Source organism: Pseudonaja textilis, chromosome 2, assembly GCF_049901715.1.
Source record: "Pseudonaja textilis isolate UNSWEBS1 chromosome 2, rPseTex1.2, whole genome shotgun sequence".
Lineage (NCBI taxonomy): Eukaryota > Metazoa > Chordata > Lepidosauria > Squamata > Elapidae > Pseudonaja > Pseudonaja textilis.
This window is the reverse complement of record NC_141991.1, coordinates 90,621,873-90,647,161: the sequence shown is the minus strand read 5'-3', so window position 1 is coordinate 90,647,161 and position 25,289 is coordinate 90,621,873. Positions and strand designations below refer to the sequence as shown.

At 32.9% G+C, this 25,289-nt stretch overlaps 1 protein-coding gene across 1 annotated transcript in view; it reads right to left on the bottom strand.

Moving 5' to 3' along the window:
* The window catches only part of SLIT3 (slit guidance ligand 3), a 494,586-nt gene that overhangs the window by 182,111 nt on the left and 287,186 nt on the right, over positions 1 to 25,289 (bottom strand). Inside the window, exons 6-7 of the mRNA XM_026696342.2 lie at positions 21,777 to 21,848; positions 3,533 to 3,604 (exon numbers count right to left, since the gene is read on the bottom strand). Coding sequence (XP_026552127.2) covers positions 3,533 to 3,604; positions 21,777 to 21,848 — 144 coding nt within the window. The remainder of the gene's footprint in view (positions 1 to 3,532; positions 3,605 to 21,776; positions 21,849 to 25,289) is intronic.

Genomic DNA, 25,289 nt, shown 5'->3' with positions numbered 1-25,289 from the left:
GGAAATGAAATCTGATCAATGCACAACAATTCTTATTAGTTCTAAATGAGGATGTTTAAATAAATCTATAAAACAACAACAACAAAAAGAAATTAGGAAAGTCATAGAATAATAGATTAATTATAGCAAGACACATGTATTAAGTGCTGCAATGTTATTGTACAGTTTTTCCTAATTTCAAATGAGCTTGAAATTAAACAAAGTATTCAATCTTCCAGCCAAATGATTTATTTCTTAAAACCTGAAAGGTTGAAATTGACAGTAAAAGGGGCCATTAAATGGAATATTATTAGCCACATCTTTTTGTTTGTTTATTTGTTTTGGTTTTGTTCTGACAAACATTGGAGATTGCAACAAAATAGATGAAATCTAAAATGAAAAATCTAACCTTTTTATTATCACTCAGGTCTTACAATTTTCATTAAGAGCAAGACTGCTAAGAAGCTTCATAAATTATTTGGCAGCATACATGTATTGAAAGAGTCCTTTTAAAATAAATGTGACTGTATTTATAGCTTACAAAAGATGAATGACTATACTTTGCAATTTCTAAAGGTGAATATTTAGTTACAGTCTAAATTAAATTTCCTTTTCTGTCAGCATTCAAGTTTCATAAAATGTAATTGTTAAAATTCAATATAAAAACTCTCTTTGAAATCGCATTTATGATTTTTCCCATTTTCCCCTTTAATTACAGTAAAAGGGAATTAGTCAATATAAGTCTCCAGGGAACTACATACAAGGCCATCTTTTAAATTAAATTAAAAGGAAAATGGCAGAAGACCTTATCAGCTTATCACATTTACCAATTTGAAATAGCCAAGATAAAGTTTAGGATATTTTCATGAAAATTAGCAAAAATGTAAACACTTTTTAATTAATAAAAACTTATATGATGCCAGAATCTATACTCCAATTTCTTAAAACTTTTCTCCTTTCGAAAAAGATAATTTTGTTTTTCCTATCTCAATTTCTATCTGTGCTGACATTTATTTTTAATTTGGAATGGGGGGGGGTGTTTTAGAACTTAATTTATTTCTGTAAGAAGGGTAGGGTAAACAGTGCTATTATCTCTGCTTGTCCATCTCACAAAACTCAGTGAGAACATTTCTCTCTAGACAGCTTTTCTGTAAGATTTAATTCAAGTAGGGGTATCCATGGGCCCTGAAGATCATTGTCTCATTGGATAATGAAATACATGGTCTGGTGTTTTTTCTCTCTCTCTCTCCCTCCCACCCTCTCTCCCTCTCTCTCTCTGTATGTCTGTCTCTCTCTCTCTCTCCCTCTGTCCTAGCAAATTAAAAAAAATATATCACATCCATCTATGTGAATTTCACCAAACTAGATGTTTACCCTCTCTTAGAAGAAAAATGAAACACTGAATGATGGATAAATAAAAACCAAAAGACGGTTTTGCATAGCAGTAATTAATCCATATACTGTAAGTATAAAACCAAATTAAAGTCAAAGACTATTGTGGATAATAAGAGCCAATGATATATTACATATAGTACTAATGCTATGCTATCTACAATAAGATTACACCTGCACAATTTGTAATACTCTAACTGGAAAGTCCATTAGAAATAAAATGGAAATGTCTTGCATTTTTTGCACTTAAGAGACAAAGTACAAAAAGCAGCCCCTTATTGATCTTAGTGGACTGATATGTGTACTGGCAGATACTATTTAACTTCAAGCTTCACAAATCTGTAATAGAAGAATTCATTGTTAAATGTGTGGGGGAGATATAGACTAAAGCTATGGCTGCTGTTAATACAGTATGTAATTGAAGCACTGAGGAGATCTCAACACTGTTAAAATTAAATGGCACCAATATTTAATTCCAAATATAATTTACATGCAATAAAAATGAAATGCATTCAAACATGAATCATGAATATATTCAAGGCAATAAGAAAATAGCTTTCCTCTTGAGGCACGCTTCGCCTCTTTTACTGTACATATGTTCAAACAATGTTGGCAACCTTCAAAGCAGTTTGCCATATCTTTGAAGGAGAAGAAACTTAGAACAAAAGGTTCAGAGGTGCTTGTTGTTTCACAAAGCACTGCTCCAAACAGTTTGTGCAGACCTGCACACAGCTGTATGTTCACATTTGTGTTAATTAAGTTTTAAATTCACTCTATATGGCTAAAAAGAATATGGAAGTTGTACATCTGTTGCATATGAGGTTAAGAAAGATTTAGCATTTCTGAGTGACAATAGGTCAGCATTTCTTTGGTTAGGATGAATTCTTCATTTTCCCAGACTGTCATATTAAACCATACTATGATTTCTTTGATTTGTGCTTAATGCTATTGGTAAAACAGATCCCCATTCAGTACACTTCAAATAAACTGTGTCTTATTGTGAACTGTGGAGCTAGCCAATGCAACAACATAAACAACAACAAAATAAAAAAAATATAGATTTAAGTGTTGATTTAGCTTTGGATTTTTACCATAGTCCTCATCAACATTGCAATATTTTATATTGCAGCTATTTCTAATTTGTTTTTTATTATTTTTCTAGCACCTTCAAGTCAGTGTTGACTCCTGGTAATTGCCTGGATTACTCCATCTTTCAGATTTCAGAAGTTGTTTGCCATTGCCTCCTTCCTAGGTGGAGAGAAAGGGATTGGCCCAAGGTGATCCAGTTGATTTTATATTTAAAGCAGGACTAGAATTCCTGGCCATCCAGTTTCTAGCCAGGTACTTTAAGTGGTGTTCATATTATAACTATAACTGGCTATATATAAATATTGTAAAGGGAGCTGAAAATAATGCAATGCCTCAGAGCATTGAAAATCCTGTGGTTTGGAATCCTAACTTTCCAGGAAGATTAATCTTTTGAGCAGAGTTCCATTCAGGGAATTCTTCTTCCAGCAAGACAAGAGGGAAAGCAGAAAATTACATCAATAGTTTCAGGTAATGCAGCATTACCTGAAACTCCTCTCTGATGGTTTGAGAGTCTCTATACAATATGTGGGTTACAAAGATCCATGCAACCAGCAAAAAAAGAGACCAGCAAAAAATAAAACCCCTAGTCTTTGCTGTGGTTTGATGGTTGTGCAGACTTTTGAAGCCAAGATATAGTCCTATTTTCTAGAACAGTGGTTGTAAAAGACCTGAAGGAGGAAAAGGTTGCCCAATAATTTCCATTTCCCCTTCTGCTCCTTTTTACAAACCTATCACATATTTTCCATATGGTTTCCTCCAAACAACAGTTCATCAACTGTTGAAAACACTGGCCTTGTACAAAGCAAGTCCTTCACATTTTGACATTAAGTCTTGGCTTCTCTGGAAAAACAAAAATGTTGACATCTACCTACAATGGTAGATCCAATTCTCTTCCACTAATCATGCCCATCTCTAGTTAGGCTTCCCCGTGCAATCTATGCTAAAATAAAAATAAAAAGCTTAACAAAAGAACAGCACTTTTCTCTGAAGTAGCTATTACATTGTCTTTGTTTTCATCAATGAATCAAGATACAAAGACCGCTGTGCCATATATGTCAGTCAAAGTACTTACAAGGTTCTGATCTTTGGCATATGGTTGAAGCTGGTGAGAGGGATGCGTGAGATGTTGTTGTTATTGAGGGTACTATAAAGAAAGGAAAACAAACACAGATGGCATCAATTGCAATATTAAGACAGTGCTATTTATGGAACCAGCCTTAATCTGCTAAAAGTATGAACATATGAACAACTGAAGCAGATTTAGAAAGGCATTTCTCTTGTAAATAACAATAACTACATACAGTTACATGCAAACAATAAAGCTCAGAATATCTCAAGCACAACACACAATGACTAACTTGATTAAAATAAAGTATTCTTCATTTGAGTGACTGTAATGCATGTAATGTAAATATACTACCAATAACAAAAGTGAATTGCAAAGAAGGAAAACAGAATCAGTATATATTCTGGTTCTTTACTCTCCATATTCTAAACCTATCACCAAAGGAAATGTAATTTTGGAATCTTCTCCACCCCCACCTCTATATTGAGTTTTTAGTCCGAAGCAAATTATTTCCTTCCTTTATTGGAGTTTGTATCTTTTTAATATCAATTGCTGAGGAACCAGAGGTTATGACCAGTTCTGGAGAACCGGCAGCAGAAATTTTGAGTAATTCAGAGAACCAGCAAATACCACTTCTGAATGGAGATTTTATAGTACCCTTCCCCTACCATGCCCACCAAGCCATGCCCACAGAACCTGTAGTAAAAAAAATTGAATCCCACCACTGTGAGGAACACTAGTAGAAAGGCTGCATTGCACTGAGTATTTGCTAGTGGACTTCTCAAAGGCATTTGGTTGATTACTGTGGATAGTATTCTGGATAAATATCTTTAACTGAATAAACAACACTCTTTATATTCTTACGTATACTAAGAACTACTGTAATAACAAATCAGAGATAGGTCAAGTGTTGTAAGCTAATATTTGAATAGAAACACTATTAAGATACAAATCACATAGTTATCCTTGTCTAAAAGCTAAAAGGCATTCTATTGTGTTTCCAATTAGATGTCTATCCTCATATAAATTGCATTGCCAACAAATGTTTAATTTGTAGTCCTGGAATATCATTTTTTTCCAACAGAGTTGAAAAGAAGCAAAAGAATGAGTATTCAAGACATAATATTTAGAGGCAGACTGCACCTGACTAAAAGAGTTTGTTTGAAAGTACACTTCCACAGTATTCTGGGAGAATGTAATGTAAGAGGAACAATTATGTATAGACTTCGTATTTAGGAAAACAATAAAGAAAAATGTTTAAGGCAAACCCATCAACTGAACTATATTAATGTTCTATGTTAAATATCAGATTATTTCATCAAGATATTCTTATTAACAGAACAGGAAATTTCCACTCCAATCACATTTATTTAATATATGTTCTGGTAATTGTAAGATATTCTTTGAATATCATTTTCCTTTATTGGCTTTTACGCAACCACGTATAAATGAGTATGAAAATATCTGAAAGTGGGCATCAAAATAGAAAAGTTACTGTTTTAATTCAATCATATATAGTTGATTAGTGAAAGCAGAGCCATCCACCTGACATAGATTATTTAATGTTATGAGCCCTCACCAATTATTTTTCATAATAATCCTTATTTATAACTCGTATACAAGATATTAGGGAGGTTACAAATTCACGTTGTAGCATTGCCAGTTACAAGGCTTTCAAGTAACAGGAGCAAAGATATGGGAGAACTAGAGTGTTTCATAGTGTTCATAATTCAGTGTAAGGAAGCTTAGTATATTAATGATTCTTTGGATGTATTTTCTTGTCAATACAGATATCTTTATTTTACCAGATAATATTACTAGCAATTGCAGCTGATCTCAAAATAGCTAAGGAAATGCACTGAAGCATTACCTAGTTCGGGAATGAAATACCTGTAAGAAAACAACCAAATTCAATCAGCACTAATAACTCCACAGCTAAGAAGGATTCGGTCCATTATAAAACAAATACTATAAAGTGTTTTAAAATGGAAGGTGTTCATTAGAAACAAAAATAAGAAAATTTCAGAAAAAAATAGAAGTTTTGAGTACTTATGAAAGATAAGCTATGACAGAGTTACATAACGGTTTATGAGTGCTAAACAGAACCATCATAACTAAGAAAATATTCACAAAATTATATAAAATAAAGGTAACCAGAGTGAGGTGAAACTCATGTTAATAAATTACTGTACCTCCATTGTTAAAAATGCCCAGAGTGATCTTGTTAAAGATGCACAGAGTAAGCTTTAGAATAATTTTGAGTCAATAAAACAATAACTTTTTATTTATATTTTTATTGTATAATAGTCTGTTATTATAACGCAAGTGCTATAAATACAACCAAGGAAGAAATTAAGTTTTTATTTAAAGTAGATCTTTGTAAGATTACACATGAACAAACTATTGGGTTCCCCCTTAACTTAAAAAAAGATAATATTAAATCAATAAAAGTTGTTAAACTTCCTGGTCCAGATGATTATCCTATTTTGTGGTATAAAGCATTTGTCAATATGTGAGGTTTTGCCCCAGTATTATTGGAGATCTACTATGGTGCCCTTTAATGAGGCTCTTTCCATGAGACTTATACAGTGTACCTGTTGTTTGTCACCAAGCGTTGTTTTTAATGAGATGGTAGCTATATAGGTGTGCTAAATAAATAAATAACTGTGCGTTTGAAGATTGGTAACAGTACTACTGACTTATTTGTCTGTTTGATCTCAAAACTTTGACAGGCCTATGGGGCTCATGTCTTAGTCACCTCCCAATTGGATTATTGCAAGGCAGTCTACCTGGAACTGCTCTTGAAAACTTTTCAGAATCCCAAACAGGTTTAGAATGGAGGCATGCACACAATTCTGTATGTCTCACCATTTGCCTGAATTATATTACTGTTACCTGAGCTGCAACATACCACCAAGGATATTTGCCTGTCTCACTTAAATAGACAGGAGCTATATTCCAAATCCCTTTTCTTAAATGCTGTCATCTGTTGGGACCTTGGAGGCATGTCTTCTTTCTAGATGCACTAGCCTTTTAGAATACCTTCTATTTGAGAGTCAAGGATAATGGTGAAGATCTGATTCTTACTTCAAGCATTGGGCTAGGATAGTGGTTGACTCACAAGGTTAAGAGGTTGATTGATCTGGCACCTTGTAGAAGAGGTTATTTTGTACTGTTATTCTTCTCTTTATTGATGGTTATGAGTCACCCAGGATTGCAATGTGAAAGCTATATAAGTTTTTCAAATATTATTTTTTTTTGAAAAAAATCATCCTTCATCTTCAACCCATAATTCCTCTAAGACCATTTCAATAATCTTCATAATCACTCCCATTTCCCTGATGAATTATCATTCCATTCTTCTATTTCTTCCTAGCCATGCCAAGCATGATTTCCTCTACTTCTCTCAATTTTGCCAAAAGTATTAAAATATCACATCTTGGTGAGCAAATGACTAATAGTGAAAGATTGAAAGACAAGTATATTTATGCATAGTTGCCAGTGAAAACATCAGGACTGCTTCCCAGAGAGTGAATAAACTGTCAAAATTGCTCCACTAAATATAATTAAAAGGAACATAACAGTTCCATTGCACTTAGATGGATAAAACAACACAAACAAGTCTAAGCATCCAGGGGTAATATAGTTGAGCGTTACAGCTTTCTAATTTTAAACATGTTATGACATATTAAAGTCTTTGAGAATTATTCTGTGTCATGATCAAGAATTACATTTTTCAGCAGTGATATCAAAGGAATTGAGATAAGATTATTTTCATTGCCTGTATTGAACTATGTGAGAGTTGACAATAATAATACAAGACTCATATTGTGTTGAAACAAGTTTACAATTACTTTGTGGTATCAGACAAAGATCTGTTAATAATGATTACACATGCATCCCAAGCCATAATTTATAATGCAAGTAGATTATTTCCTCTTGAAGGAATGATACATTCAAAGCTTTTACTCAAAGGAGATGTCTATGCACCAATAAAATATGTACAATTTACTTTTTGTATACCAGTTTTGAACACAAAAATATTTGATAACTCCTTCCTCTCCAAGGAGTTGGGTAAGAGTTAAAGAAAGACTTGTTTCATGAATATAACAGAATCGAATTTTCTGTTGCATTTTATTTCTGAAGCTGATTGCCCCAAACAACTAATCAAATTGACAAATGATATGGTAGATTAAATTTTTGATTAGTGCTTGTTCAGCACTAATGAGCATCTAGCATAATTACCAAAGAGCTGTTATCCATTCAAGCCCCTGGATAATAAGCACTAGGACTCTATATGGCATTTGGCTGTACTACAACCATCAGCAACATTTTAATGTGTAAAGGAATACTGAAACACAAGTGCTAGGTAGAACAGAAATAACACATAGCCTATGCATCCTTATTTACTTTCTAATAAATTATTTGTAAATATGAGAGGGTGTGTACACTCACTTATTACCTGTCATATTTAGAAATAAGTTTAATGTAACTACTCATCTTCTTTGAGGAAAAAATGTGATGGATTGTATTTGTTTAAGTTAGGTGAAAGGGAACATTTCTGTACCATTTGTTAAAAGCTAAATAATTGGTTCAAATATGCTTTGTGTTGATACAAGCTTTGCGTTTTGCTTAGAACAACAAAATATCACACTTATCATATGTTCAAGCTTAGGCAGTTTAAGTTAATTACTTTAATACGACCATATTATTTGTGTGTCTATAGATTTAACATTTTAAAAATTTCTCTGCAGTCTCTTACCACTGACTGTGACCAAAGAAGGAACCAAATTTTTCTCTGCTCTTGATATTAAAGATACCTGAACACTTTTATTTGACAATTCACCCAGTTTTTATAATATAAAGTAGAAAACGTTTTAAAACCAGCTCCACTACCAGAAATCACTATCTTATAGGCTAAATAAATCCACAATCAATGTAACTTGATTATATTAGAATTTAATTCCTTAATATGATAGGAGACTGATGATTTCACTGCTTTATCTAGTTTAAGACTTTATTTCCTAAATATATCACACATAGAACTTGGAGTCACACATGAGTATCTATAGAATTCTTTGAGATTTTGAGAATACCCTTGCTAAATTATTTCAAAGTTCTAAAATATATTTTATCATTCATTCCTATTAATGATGAATTTTTAAAATAAATTGTCCTCAGTGAATGAAACACCTGGTTTTGATCTGATAACTATAAAATATTGGAATGAATCCTCCTTTTTAAATACATTTGGAATACAGACTGCTTCTGTATAGTTATTATAAAAACTTCAAAGCCATGCTTATGAAGTCACACCAAACTCACATATTACTTTTATCTCAATATTGTCATATTTACCTGAAAAATTGATCCTGAATTTAGTTCCCACCCAGAAAAGTAAACAACAGGTATAAACAATGAGAACATCCATGTAATGTCCAACTTTTTTTTATCAACTTGTGTTGAAAACAATTCCAGCTGATGTTCTTGTCCCTCTAGTAGATTGTAAGTATTTGTACATGTACATGCACATATATACCTTCCAGAAATAGTCTATGGAGATTCTCAATCATCCAGATCACGGTTGTCACAAAGCTGCTTCTTTAAAAAGGTAACTGGACTTTCTTCACTTGCCTCCAGAAGTTGTAAATGCTTCAACATTGGAAGTTTTAAAGAAGAGATTGGATAACCATTTGTCTGAAATCGTATAGGGTTTCCTGCCTAAGCAGGGGATTGGACTAGAAGACCTCCAAGGTCCCTTCTAACTCTGCTATTCTATTCTTGCTATTGTATTTTTTCTTTGAAAATGTTTCACTTCTCATCCAAGAAGCTTCTTCAGGTCTTTTCAGAGAAAAAGAAAAACAAAGAAAAAAGCACCTTTGGGTATTCCAGAAATACATTCCAAGGAAAAGATTGACAGAAAGAGAAAAAGTATGAGAGTTATTATTAGGAGACTGAATTAATGAACAAAGGACTTCTCACTGAATGGTCCTGTTGATCCAGCATGAGTTGGTAGATAGCTATTTTTCAATGTCCCAGTTTAGACCTAAAAGAGAATGACCAAGGTGGCTTCTGTGTCAATGGGAGATCTAGAACTAGGATCTCATATAAATTTAATAAATAAAAATATATTTCCCTCATACCTATTTCAGCACCTTAACTATTTGCATTAACTTATTAACTTAACTTATTAACGTTGCCTTTTTTCACACAATCACAAAAACCATGGAATACATGATCCTACTCCCATCCTCCTTCCAAGAAAAGCAAGAGAAAAAAACAACCTGAAGAAAAATATATGATGGTGATTGAGATAACTAAGAGGAAAAGAGAGGAAACAAAATGGGGAAGAAAGTGAATAAAAAATTAGATAAGGAAAGGGGGAGAGGAATGACAACAGATATGGAAGGAAAGAAATGAAGAACAAAGTTCTTTTCAGAATTTACAGAAACAGTGTATTTGACCAGGCTAATGTTCAAAGATATCCAGCTTTTGTAACATTGATGTCTGTAATCACACATATTTTTCATTTCTTTCTTTACAATATCTTCTTAAACTGTATCAGTGAATAGAAAGCAACCTGTTCCCATGATGATTCAGATAATTGTTTTTCGGGGGGTGAGGGGGAGAGAATGTTCTTCTCTCAGTACAAATTATGATTTTAAAACTTTTTATTAATATTATTTTTGTCAATTTATGTACTTGATGTTATGCACACACAATGAATGAAACTATGTATAAGCTTTTTTAAAGAAACAAAGTGTTTTATTCCATTATTTCACATATTAGCAAAACAAGGTTGTCATTGTAGTTTGTGGAATTTGATATTAGAAACAGTAGCAAATTTTTGTATTCTTCAACCAAGATAGTAACATTGAAAAAAACAAAAAAAGTCAGGAGAGCAAGATGTAAGAATAGACCTAAACATGAGCAAAGACAAAGCTGGGAATTTCAGGTGGGAATATCCAAAGCATGACATAAAATTTAGGAACGAACGGACTACAGAAACAGGAACTAAGTGAAAAAAGGAATTACCTTATTTTTGCTAGTTATTATTTCATAATTTCCAAAGGAACAGATACAAAATTATATCCCAAACTGTTTAGTTAATGACTTATAGCTGAATTTTAATTAATTTGACATTTTAATTTAGTAGTAAAGTAGCAATAGCAGGATTCTTATCTCAACATTTTATAGCAAGATGACAGACTATTAGCGCTCATCTTAAATAATATTAGTATTAAAATGAATCTAAGTGTAACTTAAACCCAACATAAAAATATCATCTTACTTTTATTGCAGTTTAACAATGTTTATCTTTCTCAAAGTTGCAACATTTTTGTCTGTAAAACTGTTGCCATAATAACAACAATGATTTTAAAAAAATCATTTGCCTTTTAGAATTATAAGAGAAAGGGGAAGAAAAAGATGAAAAAAGATTTGTTAATATGGTAAGCTTATTTTATAGAAAAATAAACAATTTCAATATTTTTGATAGTTTTCATTAAGATCCAAATGACTAAATGATATTCTATACTGAACTAGTACACATTACAACAGCAAAGTCCAAGTTTCTTCACTTGGGTCTTAAATGTATAGATTTAATGATACACATTCTTTTGAGTTCATGGCAAAATCATTTTTAAAAGATATATTTCATTCAAATAGCAATCATGGTACTAAACCTTTACTATTGGTTGCATCCTTACAAACAACATGCATTTCTCACATACAATTTATTCAATGAAAATGGTTCAAGCACAGCAATATTTTTCCCACAAATATTTCAGTATCAATGTCTGACACATTTTCTTTTTATATATAACAGCATTTATTGCTCTTCTTTGTTGACATAGAGGCTTTCCTTTGATATATCTAATAATTTGGGAGAATTCAATTTTTATCATATCTTGGCACTGAAAGATAGACAACATAGCAACTCAAGTGTTATTTCTTTTTTAAACAATAAAGTACAAACTTATATTTGATTGAACACATATTTTGGATGTTAGTTTGATATCCTCATAACAAAACTGAACACACAATTATCTTCCTCTACCAGATTTTTGAGAAAAGTACAAAAATACACAAGAGGGACCTGCTTCTTTTAGACGAACATTTTCAAAGCTGACATTTTCTTACCGTAAACCAAAATAGCAATTGCTTGTTGATGATGTCAGTTCTTTGATCCTTCGAGTACAATGGAAATTCCATTAAGAACATCCAAGCTAAATTTTCCTATGCAATCTCAATCTTAATTTGTGTGTGTGTAAAAATGCAGTAAAGGGGAGAACGAGGCATGTAGACATTTTATTAGCTTTTCTTTTAATAAATACAAATAGATTGAGAATCTTGAAACATCTTGAAAATAGAAGTCTTTGAAGTTACAATCTTTTCAATCATATAACTATGTGAAATTCTGTCTACCAATATTTAACCGCATCCCTTGAGTGGAACATACATACAATTTTACTAATTGTAAAATCCTGTACAAATAAGGTTATACTCCATCTTATGAGTCCATTTAAGTAGCACAGAATTAAAACCTAGAATGTATCTATTCTCATTACTTGAAGAGCGTGTATTTGTATCAATGGTATCAAATTAATTTAAATTAAGAACACATTCTTTATTTCTTCCATGCAACTTTTTTGCATCTTAAGCCCACACCGATATAAGAAGAACAATCTTAGATCCACTAGATATTTTTCAAATGCAATCTGACAGTCAGGGATTGGAATTGAATATCAGGAAAGCCTAATTGAGACTACAGAATTTAAATTATTTTAAATTCAGAAAAAGTAATTCATAGAAGAGGAAACAATCAATCTCCTGCTGTAGAAAGTATACTTACCTTTGACTTTTCTTAAAGTAATAAGAATTGAGGGCAATGCACAGATACTGCCCAGAGTTGCTGGGATTCATTCAGCAGGGTAAAAATTTAATAAAATAAAATAAAGTTATTGGATAGGAAATTGAAATGATTAAGCTATGCAAAATATATTAGCTTCTATGCGGACTGCTTATATTTGTAGAAAGATCAAAACACTCATAAACAGATCTTTTAAGCATACTAGCTCTACTACATCAGTACTCTAATTTTGTACCCCTGCTGACAGAAAGTTGCAGAAACAAGTTGATTCATTTTTGGCAAAAGAAACCAAAAATGGTTTGAAGACCTGTTCAGAGCTCTTCTGACCACAGCAGTGAAGATATTTATCCTCTTCCAAAGCTAGCATTGTTCCACCTCCTATCTTAATCAAGTGTCGCATTGCGGCATATAACATACTCCTAATGTTGTCTTTATAATCTAAACATGACCACTAGGGGTCTTGAATGGCAGAGAATGAAGATCTAAAGCATATGTAGTAGATCTAAAGCATATGTAGTAGCTATTTAATATAATGTGAAATTACTTTTCAATCCTTCCTTTTGATTATTACAACTATGAAAAGAAGAATTCCACTCCAAAGAATTGCTGCAAGATGCCAGGAGATATCTAGCTCTCATTTACTTTCTCAAAGGAAGAAAGAAAATGATCTTGTTGGCTCTATCACCAAATATTTTAGAAATAAAGGTTACTTCTCCAAATCCATGGAAAGAAGAGAGTTAACATGGAAGGAAGAATGAATATAACTCCTATTTGAAGATGCTTTTAGATTCAGACTAAGAAGATAAAAATGTAGATGTAGCTAGTGAGATGTAACTAGTGAGTCTCTATTAAAAAGCCAATGATTTTAGGATAACAATGTTTGCATTAAAATATTTTCAGAAATCAAACTGCCATGAGTATCTGGACAAATTGCTTCACAAATTGCTAACTAATGGTGGGAATACCAAATATTGAAGAAGTTAGCTCAAACCTATCTACAGTATATTCTAAACATTTGAGATAATTCTGCAGATCATTTAAGATGGAAAATTATATTAATCCCCATCACCATATATCCAGCATATCTAAAAGATTGTTCTATACCTCCAGAACAAAATGTTATAGAACTTCTTGCAAAAACTGAACCAATCAAATTAATTGAACTCAACATGGCATCTGAACATGGATCTCACAGAGTCAACTCTACTCACAGTAGGTTACGTTGGCTTTGACCCTCTAAAGAACAATATTTTCATAATAGATTATCAAATCTACTAATATATAAAAAACAATGTTAAAATCAAAATGTAGTTCAGTTCTTTTCCAAAAATATAGTTTTTAAATTAACTTTGCCTTAAGTTTTCAACCCTAGTAGAAGAAAAACTTTTCCAGATCTTTATCTGCAATAGTTAGTCTACATTCTTAACCACTAAATAATATATCACAAAACTAAAAAAAAAGGAAATATAAATGTTGAATACTTACTGTGTTCCATTTTGTTATGTTCCCCAAAAAAGATGTAGAGAAAAGCATAAATGAATTAGAGTTAATCTAACAATATTACTCCCTCTCTACTAATACTCCAAAAATATGAAAATAAGCTAAATATGATTTGTCATGTATTTGATACACATAGCTGGTTTGGCTTTAGAATACACATTTTTAATGGATATAACATCCCTAAGGGAAGTCTGTTCCATAAACTCAAATCTAAAACTGATGTCCCTCACCTGAGTGCAATGCCAATGCAGGAGAGGTGGTAAGAGATGGATCTTAAGATAACACCAACCCACCTGAATTACACCAAGACGTAAATAAGCAGTTTCCGCAGTTGGTGAAGAGATAAAATAAGGTCCCCTCCTCTAACCCCGCCCAGCAGGCTGGCAAACTCATTTTGGTTTGGCAGAAGCTGAGTGGTCTTCAAAGATGGTGTCATAAGGACCGCATTGCGGCAGTTCATGCACTACCGCATGGCCAAATGCAAATATGTAACTGATTAATGCAAGTACTTTACCAAAAATGGTGAAAAGCAGACCTGGTGAATAATGCCATGCACATTCTAAGAGACTAGAAGGTAGGAATACTTCCAGTTGGGAATTCTAAGACATGGCAGGATAATCTTCTCTATGAAAGATCTTCCACTGTAGCCTTGTTTCTACTTGCTTAAACACTGAAGCTATATATTATATATGTTTATTAATATCCCAATTACTTTTTGAAGGCAAACAAATGATCCAGGTTTTTAAGTGTGAGCAAAGTAATACTGTGTTAAATACTTATAAGAAAAACTGCAGGGCAAATTCTAAAATAAGCAATAAGCAACCTACAGAAGGTAGGATTCTATGACATAAATTAATTAATGAGTATGAATATGATCAGAGAAATCAGTGGCTATTTTTTGAAACATGTTCACACTCTCTAGATGTATTACTACTACTACTACTACTACTACTACTACTACTACTGCTACTACTAGTGGTGGCCTTTTCCATTTTCATTGAATTTTGGGTCATTTAATTACTAATAAAGAAGGAAAACTTCATGGGGAAGGTCTACATTTTTGATAAAATAAGAAAAAAAGATTTTCATCAAGCAATTTAGACACCCCATCATAGATGTCTCATACTGCAGTGTACTGTTCCTCAGAAGCCTAAAGATCAGCCCATAATATTTCATGCAAACTACACTGTGCTGCAAATTTTACAAAATATAAGGATAAAAATAATTGCCATTATACTGATGGCACTTTATCTGACAATGTTTTTAGTTCCCAATAACACAAAAAATTCACTATATCCACTATATTTCTTAACACATTGAAAAATGAATTTTTAAAAGACCACATGGCATTTTGAAAACAGAAGCACATGTGGCTGCTGATTAAGGGTCCAACCATTAGTTCAGGAGAAACAGACTGCCTCACGAAGGGTCAATAAATTCAATTACTTAATGTACTATTGTAGTTTAAAATTTCAAATATTTAAATTTTATTCATGCATCAAAATGCACTGGCCTTTGCTCATGTTGATGCTTAAAAATAATCTATATTTTTTTAAATGAATGATTAATGTTTATTGGAATGGTCATATCTAAAAACACTACATGTTGACATTGTGATCACCATCAATAAAACTGCTATACTTTGCCTTGAGGGCATTTGATTGCCACAATTTACAATTTTACAATGACAATTGAAGGAACTAGAGGAAAACATTCTACAGATAGAAACTTCAAAAACTAGCGATAATTCCTAACAATTTGAGCCACTTTAAAGTACATTCAAACAATTTTCAAGCAACAAAAAAGTAGAATACTATTATTTGTCCCATGGAAAATGGAATTTGACACATTTACCTATCTTCTTCAATGTCTTTTTAAAAGTCTTAGATTAGAATTTTAAAAAGAGAGAGAAAAAGATGACCTTATCAGGAGAGATGCTTTGATAAAATATAACAAAATGTTTCAGATACCCGAAATAATGCAATATAAAAGGAGTAAAGATCTCATTTCTGTCTTTCTACAGTATGGGATATTGAATAATAAATAAAAATTACAGGAAAGCTGATTCCATTTAAATGCTAGAGAGAGTATCTTAATAGTAAACTGAGTTTGGGTGTGAAACAATTACCCTGAAAATGAATTCATTTCTTCAGTTACATGTACGTCAGAAGACTAAGAAAGTGTTGGATAGCAATGCCTAATAACCCATTCCACTTATAGGGTTTTATGAATAGTGTATTTTGTCTATTTATCTGTCTGTCTTTCTGTCTATCTATCTATGCTAAGGAATCTAAATTCTCATTGTTTGCTGAATAAGTACATAATGTGTACACTGGTGCCAAAGTTTTAGCAAAAGGCTCATCAGTATAATTTTGAAATTATGATAAACAATTTTGGACAGTGGATATTAAATCATTCAAATAACATCAAGATCCACCTAATAAGAAAGTTATTGAATGCTCTTTTGTTGGGGTCTGTGTGTGAAGAGCAACTACTATTAGGGCTGTGGGGGATTTTTCAGATACATTAATTAAGTCTAAATTAAGCCAGGCCATCATCTTTTTTTCACTGCTAGTAGCCAATATAAAATCTATCACCTTGATAGTATCTTGCAGCTGGTGTTTTTTTTCTGCTATATTTTTAGCATGTGCAATAGTCAGGAAATAATTTCTGTAAGGAAATTCTGGTGGACAAAATAGGATCTTACTAAATAAAACATAAATCTTGGATATTTATAAGTGTATGGGCCCTTTTACATCAGGTTTTTATGTATATTTAGAGAAGCTTTTTCTTCTAAACTGATCTTCCAACATTATTGTGGTTTCTAATATGTCTAATCTGATTCCAAAAAAGGAAATTGAAGTTGCTAGCTGGATGTTTTTCCAGCACATTACTCCTTTGCTACAATGATCTACAATAGTACAGGGACTGATAAGGAAAATTAGTGGGTATGTTGATGCTGCTTTCTCCTGGAACATATCCAGATAATTAGTGAAGTTTTTTTTTTAAAGGAACTAGCCATCTTCACACAAATCTCTTGGAACTTGTCTTCAAAACAATTTTCCAAAAGTAGGTGTGACTTCTGATCTGCTTCCAAGTGGGGAAAAAAACCAGACTGGGAATTAGGAAATCTAATTTTTCTTTATGCGTCCCGATTTTAAATGAAATGACTACAGCCATGTAATTTATTTCTACTTCAACCATATGAAAATTCAATACACCAAATACTTAATAAAATGAATTAATTCTACATAAAATAATGGCAATTATGCATTCGTGTTTCAAAACATATTCCTTATTATATATGTGCTAAATATGAATTATAGCTAAACAGAGAATTTTTAAATATAACCCGGCTGTATCCAATATCAATTCAAGACAGGCTCTAAAGCCTTATATAAACAGAGAATAAGTTCTTCATTAAATATTCTGCTTTCATAGTGGCAGTTATGAATGCAACTCACACAATCCACATTTAATTCTAATTGCCTAAACTGATGATACTTGTTGGCAAAATAGAATAACAAATCATATCCTTTTGCCATTCACTGTTATTCATTAAGCAATGACACCTCATTTATTTAGAATTATGTCATGATTTGAAACACCACATCTAATTAGATACAAATAGATACATAACTCATGAAACAACAGGTTGTTAAGTATAAATAATTTAAAGTCCTATTCTTGGTCATGAAGAAAACAATTTTAATTAACAAATAGTGGTAACGTATATTATGCCTCACAATTCAACTTACAGGTGTAAAAGTAATCTGAATGGTTGCTGTGCCAGTACTATTTCTACAAAGGAGAGTCAAAGGTCACAAAATGAGAAGTGGTACTTCTTAAAGAGGAACAAGCAGATTACCATCTGTAACACCAAGTCATTTCCCCTTTCTTAATTTTAATTTTAGAGTAGGGGATACTTCATGACTATCAACTAAATTTCATGTGCAGGACCTAATGTATAAAATAAGCTATTCATAGGAACAGAACAATGCATATGTCCCTATGGATTTTCAAATGGTAACAAAATGTAAAAAATACAAGGCTTTTATAAATTGCTAGCTAAAATACAGCCCAATTCAAAGAAAGGATGTAATCACATTTTCCCCTAAATATGGCTTTTAACATATGATAATCACATTTAAATTTAATTTCCTAGGAAAGGATCAAGGGAAATCTTATTAAGGTATTATCTGGGACTGAAAGGCTAAAATGCCATAAACGTGCCAATTCTCCATATTTATTTCAAATGTGTTTTTTTTCAATGAATACAGTCCATGAAATGCCACCCATTAGGTAAGTATCGCTAACTGATAAATGCTGAGCTAATTGTACACGTATTCCAGATTTCAACTGGACTCCCAACAGTGAGAATTCAAGGAGATTTAATAACTAAAAGGAATACCCCAAGATGCATGAGCTTTAGTGTACAAAGACATCGACAAACACAAATAGCAAGATTCTGACTGTGTTATAGGAGAAATTTCTCCACCCATGACTACTTTCCTGCCTTACGTATTCTGGATAAAACACGATGTTCTAGACAGTATCAGACTCTCACCATAGTAGTATAATAAAGCAGAAGGGGTTGTTACTGAAAAGAATATTATTCACTGGTGTGTTGAATAAATTAAAATTATTTTGTTTAACTTCACATTTTTAAATTAAAAAATTAAATTTAAAATTTGTAAGGTTTGAAACTCTTTACCTACCTTGGGGCCTATTGATTACTGGCATCTCTATGTTCTACTACTTCACAAACCCCCACCCCACCCCAAATAGTTTGTATAAAATAATTTTGATAATATTGGTTACATCTTGATTTTAGTCCAGTTACATTCCTTGGAATGTTATTGAGTTTTATTTCCTATATACTTTCTGTTTCCTGCAGGAAGACACAACAGTAACAGTATAAACCAGAATTATATAATGTATGAAGTAAAGACAACAAATCTGTATCCAAATAATTTATGAGAAGAAGGTTAATGAATAATATAAGTTAGAAACATTGCTCGAAGAACTACTTAATTTTACTCCAGTGCTTGATAATGGCAAATAACAAACAAGCTCCCTGAAAAAAATTGGAAATCCATATATAGATTCTATATTAATAATAAAATGGATGTTTGTCAAATATAAATGAATGATGCAGGCTGTGAAATTACTTTTTTGCCATAAATCCTAAATATTGGGAAAAAAGTGTACCATTGGTATTATGAGTGTATATTTAATAAAAGGGAAGTCTTATAACTCAAATTAGAGGAAGGTGATCTATCTTTCACAAAGTTGTTATGTTAATTATTCATAGAGCTTAACAATCGTCTTCCATAATTTTCTGATCACTGTTATCGATGGACATTATCACATGAATGAAAAAAACATTTAGTAAGTAAAACTTCATGTATTTTCCCAGATACTTTAAGGGCAAGTCATTGAGACAGTCATTATTTAAGCAGAAATTAGGCGGCAAAATGTCTATACATATATGCGGTGAAGTTTTTTGTGACCATCTTCAGATTTTCATTTGTTTTCTCTTTTTGCCTTTTTAAGATTAATGAGTGACATTTTGTGAGCATTTTAAAACTTCTCTTTATCAAATTCTGTAATTTAAATCAATGCAACATGCAAACCTTATTTTATTAAAACCGATGTTTATTTAATGATATCCATTTTATTTATGCTCTTTTTTATTAAGATTATTTTAATTGTTGATTGGAAATTTCCAAAGTTCGATATAAGATGGCTGGCTATATAAACGTTTTACATACACAGACATTCACACAGCATATTTATACATATACATATTTCCAAAGGATTGTCTGTGCTTCAGAAATCAAAAAAATATATGTTTAGCACGTTTTCAAACACTGAACTGATTTAAAGCAAAGATATCAAGAGAATTCAGAATTTTGTCAGTGATAACATACATTTTATACTAAATTTCTTGCAATGAAAAAGAAAAGTATTCCCAATTAAATAGCCAAAATAAATAAATAAAAATAAAGCAGGAGAACTGGATAGATTTTTCAACAAGAGGTTAATTTTTTAACTATATACAAATACTAATATTTCATAAAAACTGGCTACTCTACCAATATTAAATACCAAAGGATAGCACAAAGGATTGTTGCTGTCCCTCCACCAATTAAATAAATAAAACAACACATCCCTAATTCAAACTCAGGTTTTCAGCAGGTGGCAGCACTTATCTGGCCTTGTCTCGTCTCAGAAGCTTAGTAAGGTCAGGCCTAGTTTTCCACTCAAAGGGAGACCGTCAAGGTACCAGAAGGAACCAAAGCAAAGCACTTCCATATTACTGCCATTTAACTGCATGGTTATATCTATGTTGCCACCAACAGTTGAGCTCAAATAAAAAAATTCTTGACTTTTTCTTACAGTAAATAGCAACATGTTATTGTTTCCAAAACTAATTCCCACTTACTCCTTTCTTCTATCAGATTCAATGACAGAAGAAAGGAAATGGACATGATTTTCATATAAAGGAAAGTAGAATCAATTCATCATAAACACTTTCAGATGTTAATAGGGTACCAGTTTAAATGTGACCAATAAAAATACAGTTTACAAGCTAATATTGTTAGTCGCGAAGTTGTGTCCGACCCATTGTGACCCCATGGACAATGTTCCTCCAGGCCTTCCTGTCCTCTACTATCCCCCAGAGTCGATTTAAGCTCACACTGACTGCTTTAGTGTCTTCATCCAGCTACCTCATTCTCTGTCATCCCTTTCTTCTTTTGTCCTCAATTGTTCCCAGCATTAAGATAATATTACACACATCTAACATCACCACCTTTAGGTAACTACAATGTCCATCATGTCTCTTACCTGATATGGTCTAATTGCATTTACTCCTTGCTCTACTTGAAACAGCATATGTTTTAAAAAGCAAAAAAGTTTTGAGAACATTTGTTGGCATGCATAATAAAGTTTTGTATATTCAATATAACTGTTTGAGATCCTAATTCAACATATCATAAAAAGGAAAATTTGTCCCTGACATCTTAAAACCTCTAATTTATGCCAATTATTTGTAGTACCTTTCATCATCAAACACTTTTGATTCATTAAAAATAATTAAGAACATATTAGCATCAAGCGCAAACAATATTTGCTCAAATAGCCCATCTATAGAAAGCACTTGTTTTTTTTTTCAATGCATTATTCCTTTTATAAAAAGATTTTCTGAATTAAAATGCTGAACAAGCCTTTCACAAAATAGCCTTAATTTATAACTTAGGTTTGTGACAATTTGACCTACTGCAAATAAATTATTTGAGAATACCAAGCCTCTAACTTAAACTACAGATGTGTAGACAGAGGTATGAAGTTGGTAATATGGTGTCTTCACAATAGGATGTTCTCCTAGCTATTGTGCTGCACTTTCATGCCTTTCACTATGTTGGGCAATTATGCTCTCTCCTAAGTCAACTGTAAACTGCCTCCAATATTGTGCCAGTCAAACCTGTTAGCCATCCTTTGCTAAGGTTTTAGGTTTTAGTATACAAAACATCAGGTCCTACAGAATCATTACATCCCATCTGTTCAACATAAAAAGCAGCATAGCTTTTCATCTCTGCTCTTTAGGACCATAAGAAGCCAAATCTTCTTTTATGGTTTAATTAACAATACCCTTAAACCAGTGGGTGACAAATTTATGTTTGCTGGCTGTGCACTTTAGCCAGAAGGCAAAAGGGGGGGTCAGGAGGAATGATGAGGGTGACCCAGAGGAAAAAAAAAACCACAAAAATAAAAGCATTGCAATGCATGCACAAACAAACATGCATGGTTGTGCGTGTGCATGCACGCGCACACACGTTCGCACCCCCAGAGACAAGGAGAAAGTCAACTCACAGAATCTCCAAGTCACGGAGGGCTCGGAAAGCTCCATCTTCAATGCAGCTGATCTGATTGTTGTCCAGTTGCCTGCAGGAAGGAAAGGAAAGGATGAAGGCTTGCCTGGTAGCCACGCTGCCTTGGAGCACCATGTCCTCAGCTTCCCTGTCACCAAGGTGTCCCTCCACCCCTCTGCAGTCTTTGCTTGTCACCGGGCGAAAGCTTGCTGGTAGCCTGCCACGCTGCTCTGTCTCTTCTCACTGACTCTCTAAAAGAGCTGCATACTACAGCACACTGAAGCCTGTCAGGTCTCAGTAAATATTAATTGTGCTTTTCCCCCCCTCTAAGGCAGAAGGGAATAATTTCATTACATTAGGACATCCAATCCATTATGAGCTTTTACCGTCATGTCACTGAAACAATTTCATTAAGCTAAAGGCCTGTAAATCATTGGAGGTCACTGTGCTGCCCCCGTGACCTCCCAGAATGCTGCTTTTCTCCTTTTACTGGAAATTGTAGTTCTCCATCCTAAGAGTACTAAATCTCAAGCCTTTATCTGCCCAGGAGGTCCCAGGGTGCACAGGGAATATACCCATTCCAAATTAGCCTCGGCTAATCTAATTGTATAGTCTTTTTATTATTACAAGCATCAAATGTCTGTGGTGGTTCGATGCTCGCTTGCATTGTTGCAGGTCCCATCTGGAAGGCCTCACTATTGACACATTTCTAACCAGTATGAGCAGGAGAAATCTAATCATCAAATCAAATGTCCGAGTAGGTGCACTTGGAGCTAATCAGTTACTTTGGGCATAATGGAGTAGACCTGTTCAAATATAAGCAAGACCAAATAAGGGAAGACAGGAAAACACACAAACCACTCATTTCAGAATCAGACCAGGGTTTGTTTGTTTTTGTACACCAAAGAACGCAGCGATTGGCCCTAGATTTAGATCATACCCAGCCATTTCTGATCAGAGTTGTGCATTACCCATTGAAGAATAATTCATTATTATACTGACTTTTCATGAACTGCTTTGGGACATATTTAACTGTAAAAATAATCTTATTGAGAAATAGTATATTTTTTAAACACTGCATTTTATTTCTATAACCATGTTTATTGCTTTCATTTGCTTATGCCTATTTTCTTGTATGATTTGTGGAATCAAAACCCAATCCCTCCCCCCCCCCCCACAAAATAAATACATAAATGCATTCCCAGTTGCACACTTCAGATACTGCTGAAGTTAAAAGTGCTAAATATGCTGTTTTTATAATCAGACATGCAATAAAATGTTGTAGTGTGGAATGTGGTTGTTAAAGATTGTGCCAATTATGTAATTTCTCTACGCATAGTTTTGACGGTTTCTGCATGGATTCTGTTATTTTGACTAGATAAGAATCGAATGACTTCCACCCTTAGTATACTGTATATGACTGCATTGCCACTGAAATACTTTGAACTCATTGGAGTTAAAAAGCTTGAATATGTGTATGAAATAAACATAATTAAATCTTAGTATTCAAATTAACTATTTTGTATAAAATAAGGTTCTAATAATGTAAATTAGATCATAGATGATGCAGGCTGAAAAACCTAGAGTTAATTAGTAAACAGTTTAAGATTTATATCAGAGTACACTGAGTTTGCAAAATAATACAATATGCTTAAACTTCATTCAAATCAAATCATACCGTTTTTGAAATACACTGGTCCAACTGAGGGCTCTTAATTGGTTGTGAGTTAAAGACAAGCAAAAATAACTAAGTACACCTTAAAGTGACCCTTTATACGTCCTTAGGAATTTTAACAAAATCAAACCACTGTTGAAGGGACAATATCAGGGAATCAGGTAGTTATAGAGAAAAATTTAGACAGCTTTTAAAATGCCCAAATTTCACTGCTAGCAGTGGAATTGTTAACACATATTTCAAATCCTGGTCAAATCATTATTTCCATTTTTCCCACATTTGGTGGTAAAGTTTTTGAGAATATACTATTGTGAATTAAATGAAAATAATATGGCTCAGTGATATCTGTTAATTAAATAACCTTCCATAGCCAGAAATCTTCATTTTTAAAGTTATATTTATAATGCAGTTTTAATCTTGCCATTGCTTGGAGCCCACTATTCACATGTATTGAAGTTGCTGATAGCACTTCTCAGCCTTGTGGAGCTAAACACTTAATAACTTATGACCGATTTCACAGTCCTCCTCAATAAAGGCAAATTAGCAATATACCTGGGAGAGTGTGAGAGCTCCTGAAATACAAAAGCAAAACCTTGGCACTTTAGTGCTTCTTGCACATGAGCTGCTTTTATTTTCCAGGTTGTTTTTGTTGTTTCCTTGATAAGCAATTGCTGCTCAGTGCTCGTACATTTAATAATACAGGCATTCTGTATACTTACAATATTAGATCAATATGTAATGCAGCAGAAGTAGAATGTATATTTTAGCATGAGAGAATGCCATAAGTTACAAGCATAGTGATTCAATTGGATAAAGCAGAAATTTACACATGCCATTTTGCTACTTTATGTGAGGGCAATGGACTGTATTGTGGGAGTATTATTTTTAAAATAACCAGCTTATTCACAATATAGTTACACAAGAAAATATGAATATACAGCAACATACCCAGATCTATACAGATACTGAATCTGCCATGTACCCTTCCACAACAACTACATCCAGATAATTATTTCTGAAGACAGACAAAATGCTCAAAATAATATATTCATTCAACAATGTGCATCAGAGGAAAATATTTATAGGAAGCATGATTTTATAATATTGGAGAATATGTAACTGACAACAATATTCTTTATTACAGGAAATAAAGCCATGGACAGGCCTCAATTTCCCCCCTCAGTTTATTTTTAAAGGCTAAAGACTAAGAGGCTAACAAGATGATCTTGACTTTTGACTTAACATATATAAGGATATTTAGTTGAACCTTACGAAAACAAAAGTTCAACTCACCCAGCCGAGATGAGATGTATAGATGAAGCTTGAACTGAAGGATCAATAATACAGTATTCTCCCAGGAGAATACTTAATGAAATTTAAGGCATGCAAGTTTTGAAACAGCGTATTTGAAGCAAAAACCTATCCATATACCAGATGCTCTAAGATTATTTAAAAAGAATACATGTGTGATGCCATACACAGTTAAGTTTTTTTACTTTAGAATTAAGTACAGTTCTTTAAGGACCTTTGTGTCGCTTTGGAATCAGTTCTGAAGCTATCCTTTTTTTGAGATGACAGAAGAGAAAAGAATTGCATCATTTTCTTTTTAGTGTGTCTTTAAGAGACCAAAAAAAATTATCTTTTTTTTTTTTTGAAGCACAGTAGCTTTTTGGCATTTTGTTTCCCTACTGGGGGAAGACTTGCTTCAACTTCCTGTAATAACCTATTGCTTGTTCCACCCAACATCCTAATATATCTGCATTGTGCTCTAGATATTGAGATTAGTAGCCATAATCCACTTTCTAAAAGACTAGGGAGTAGAGATTGAAATCACTGCCA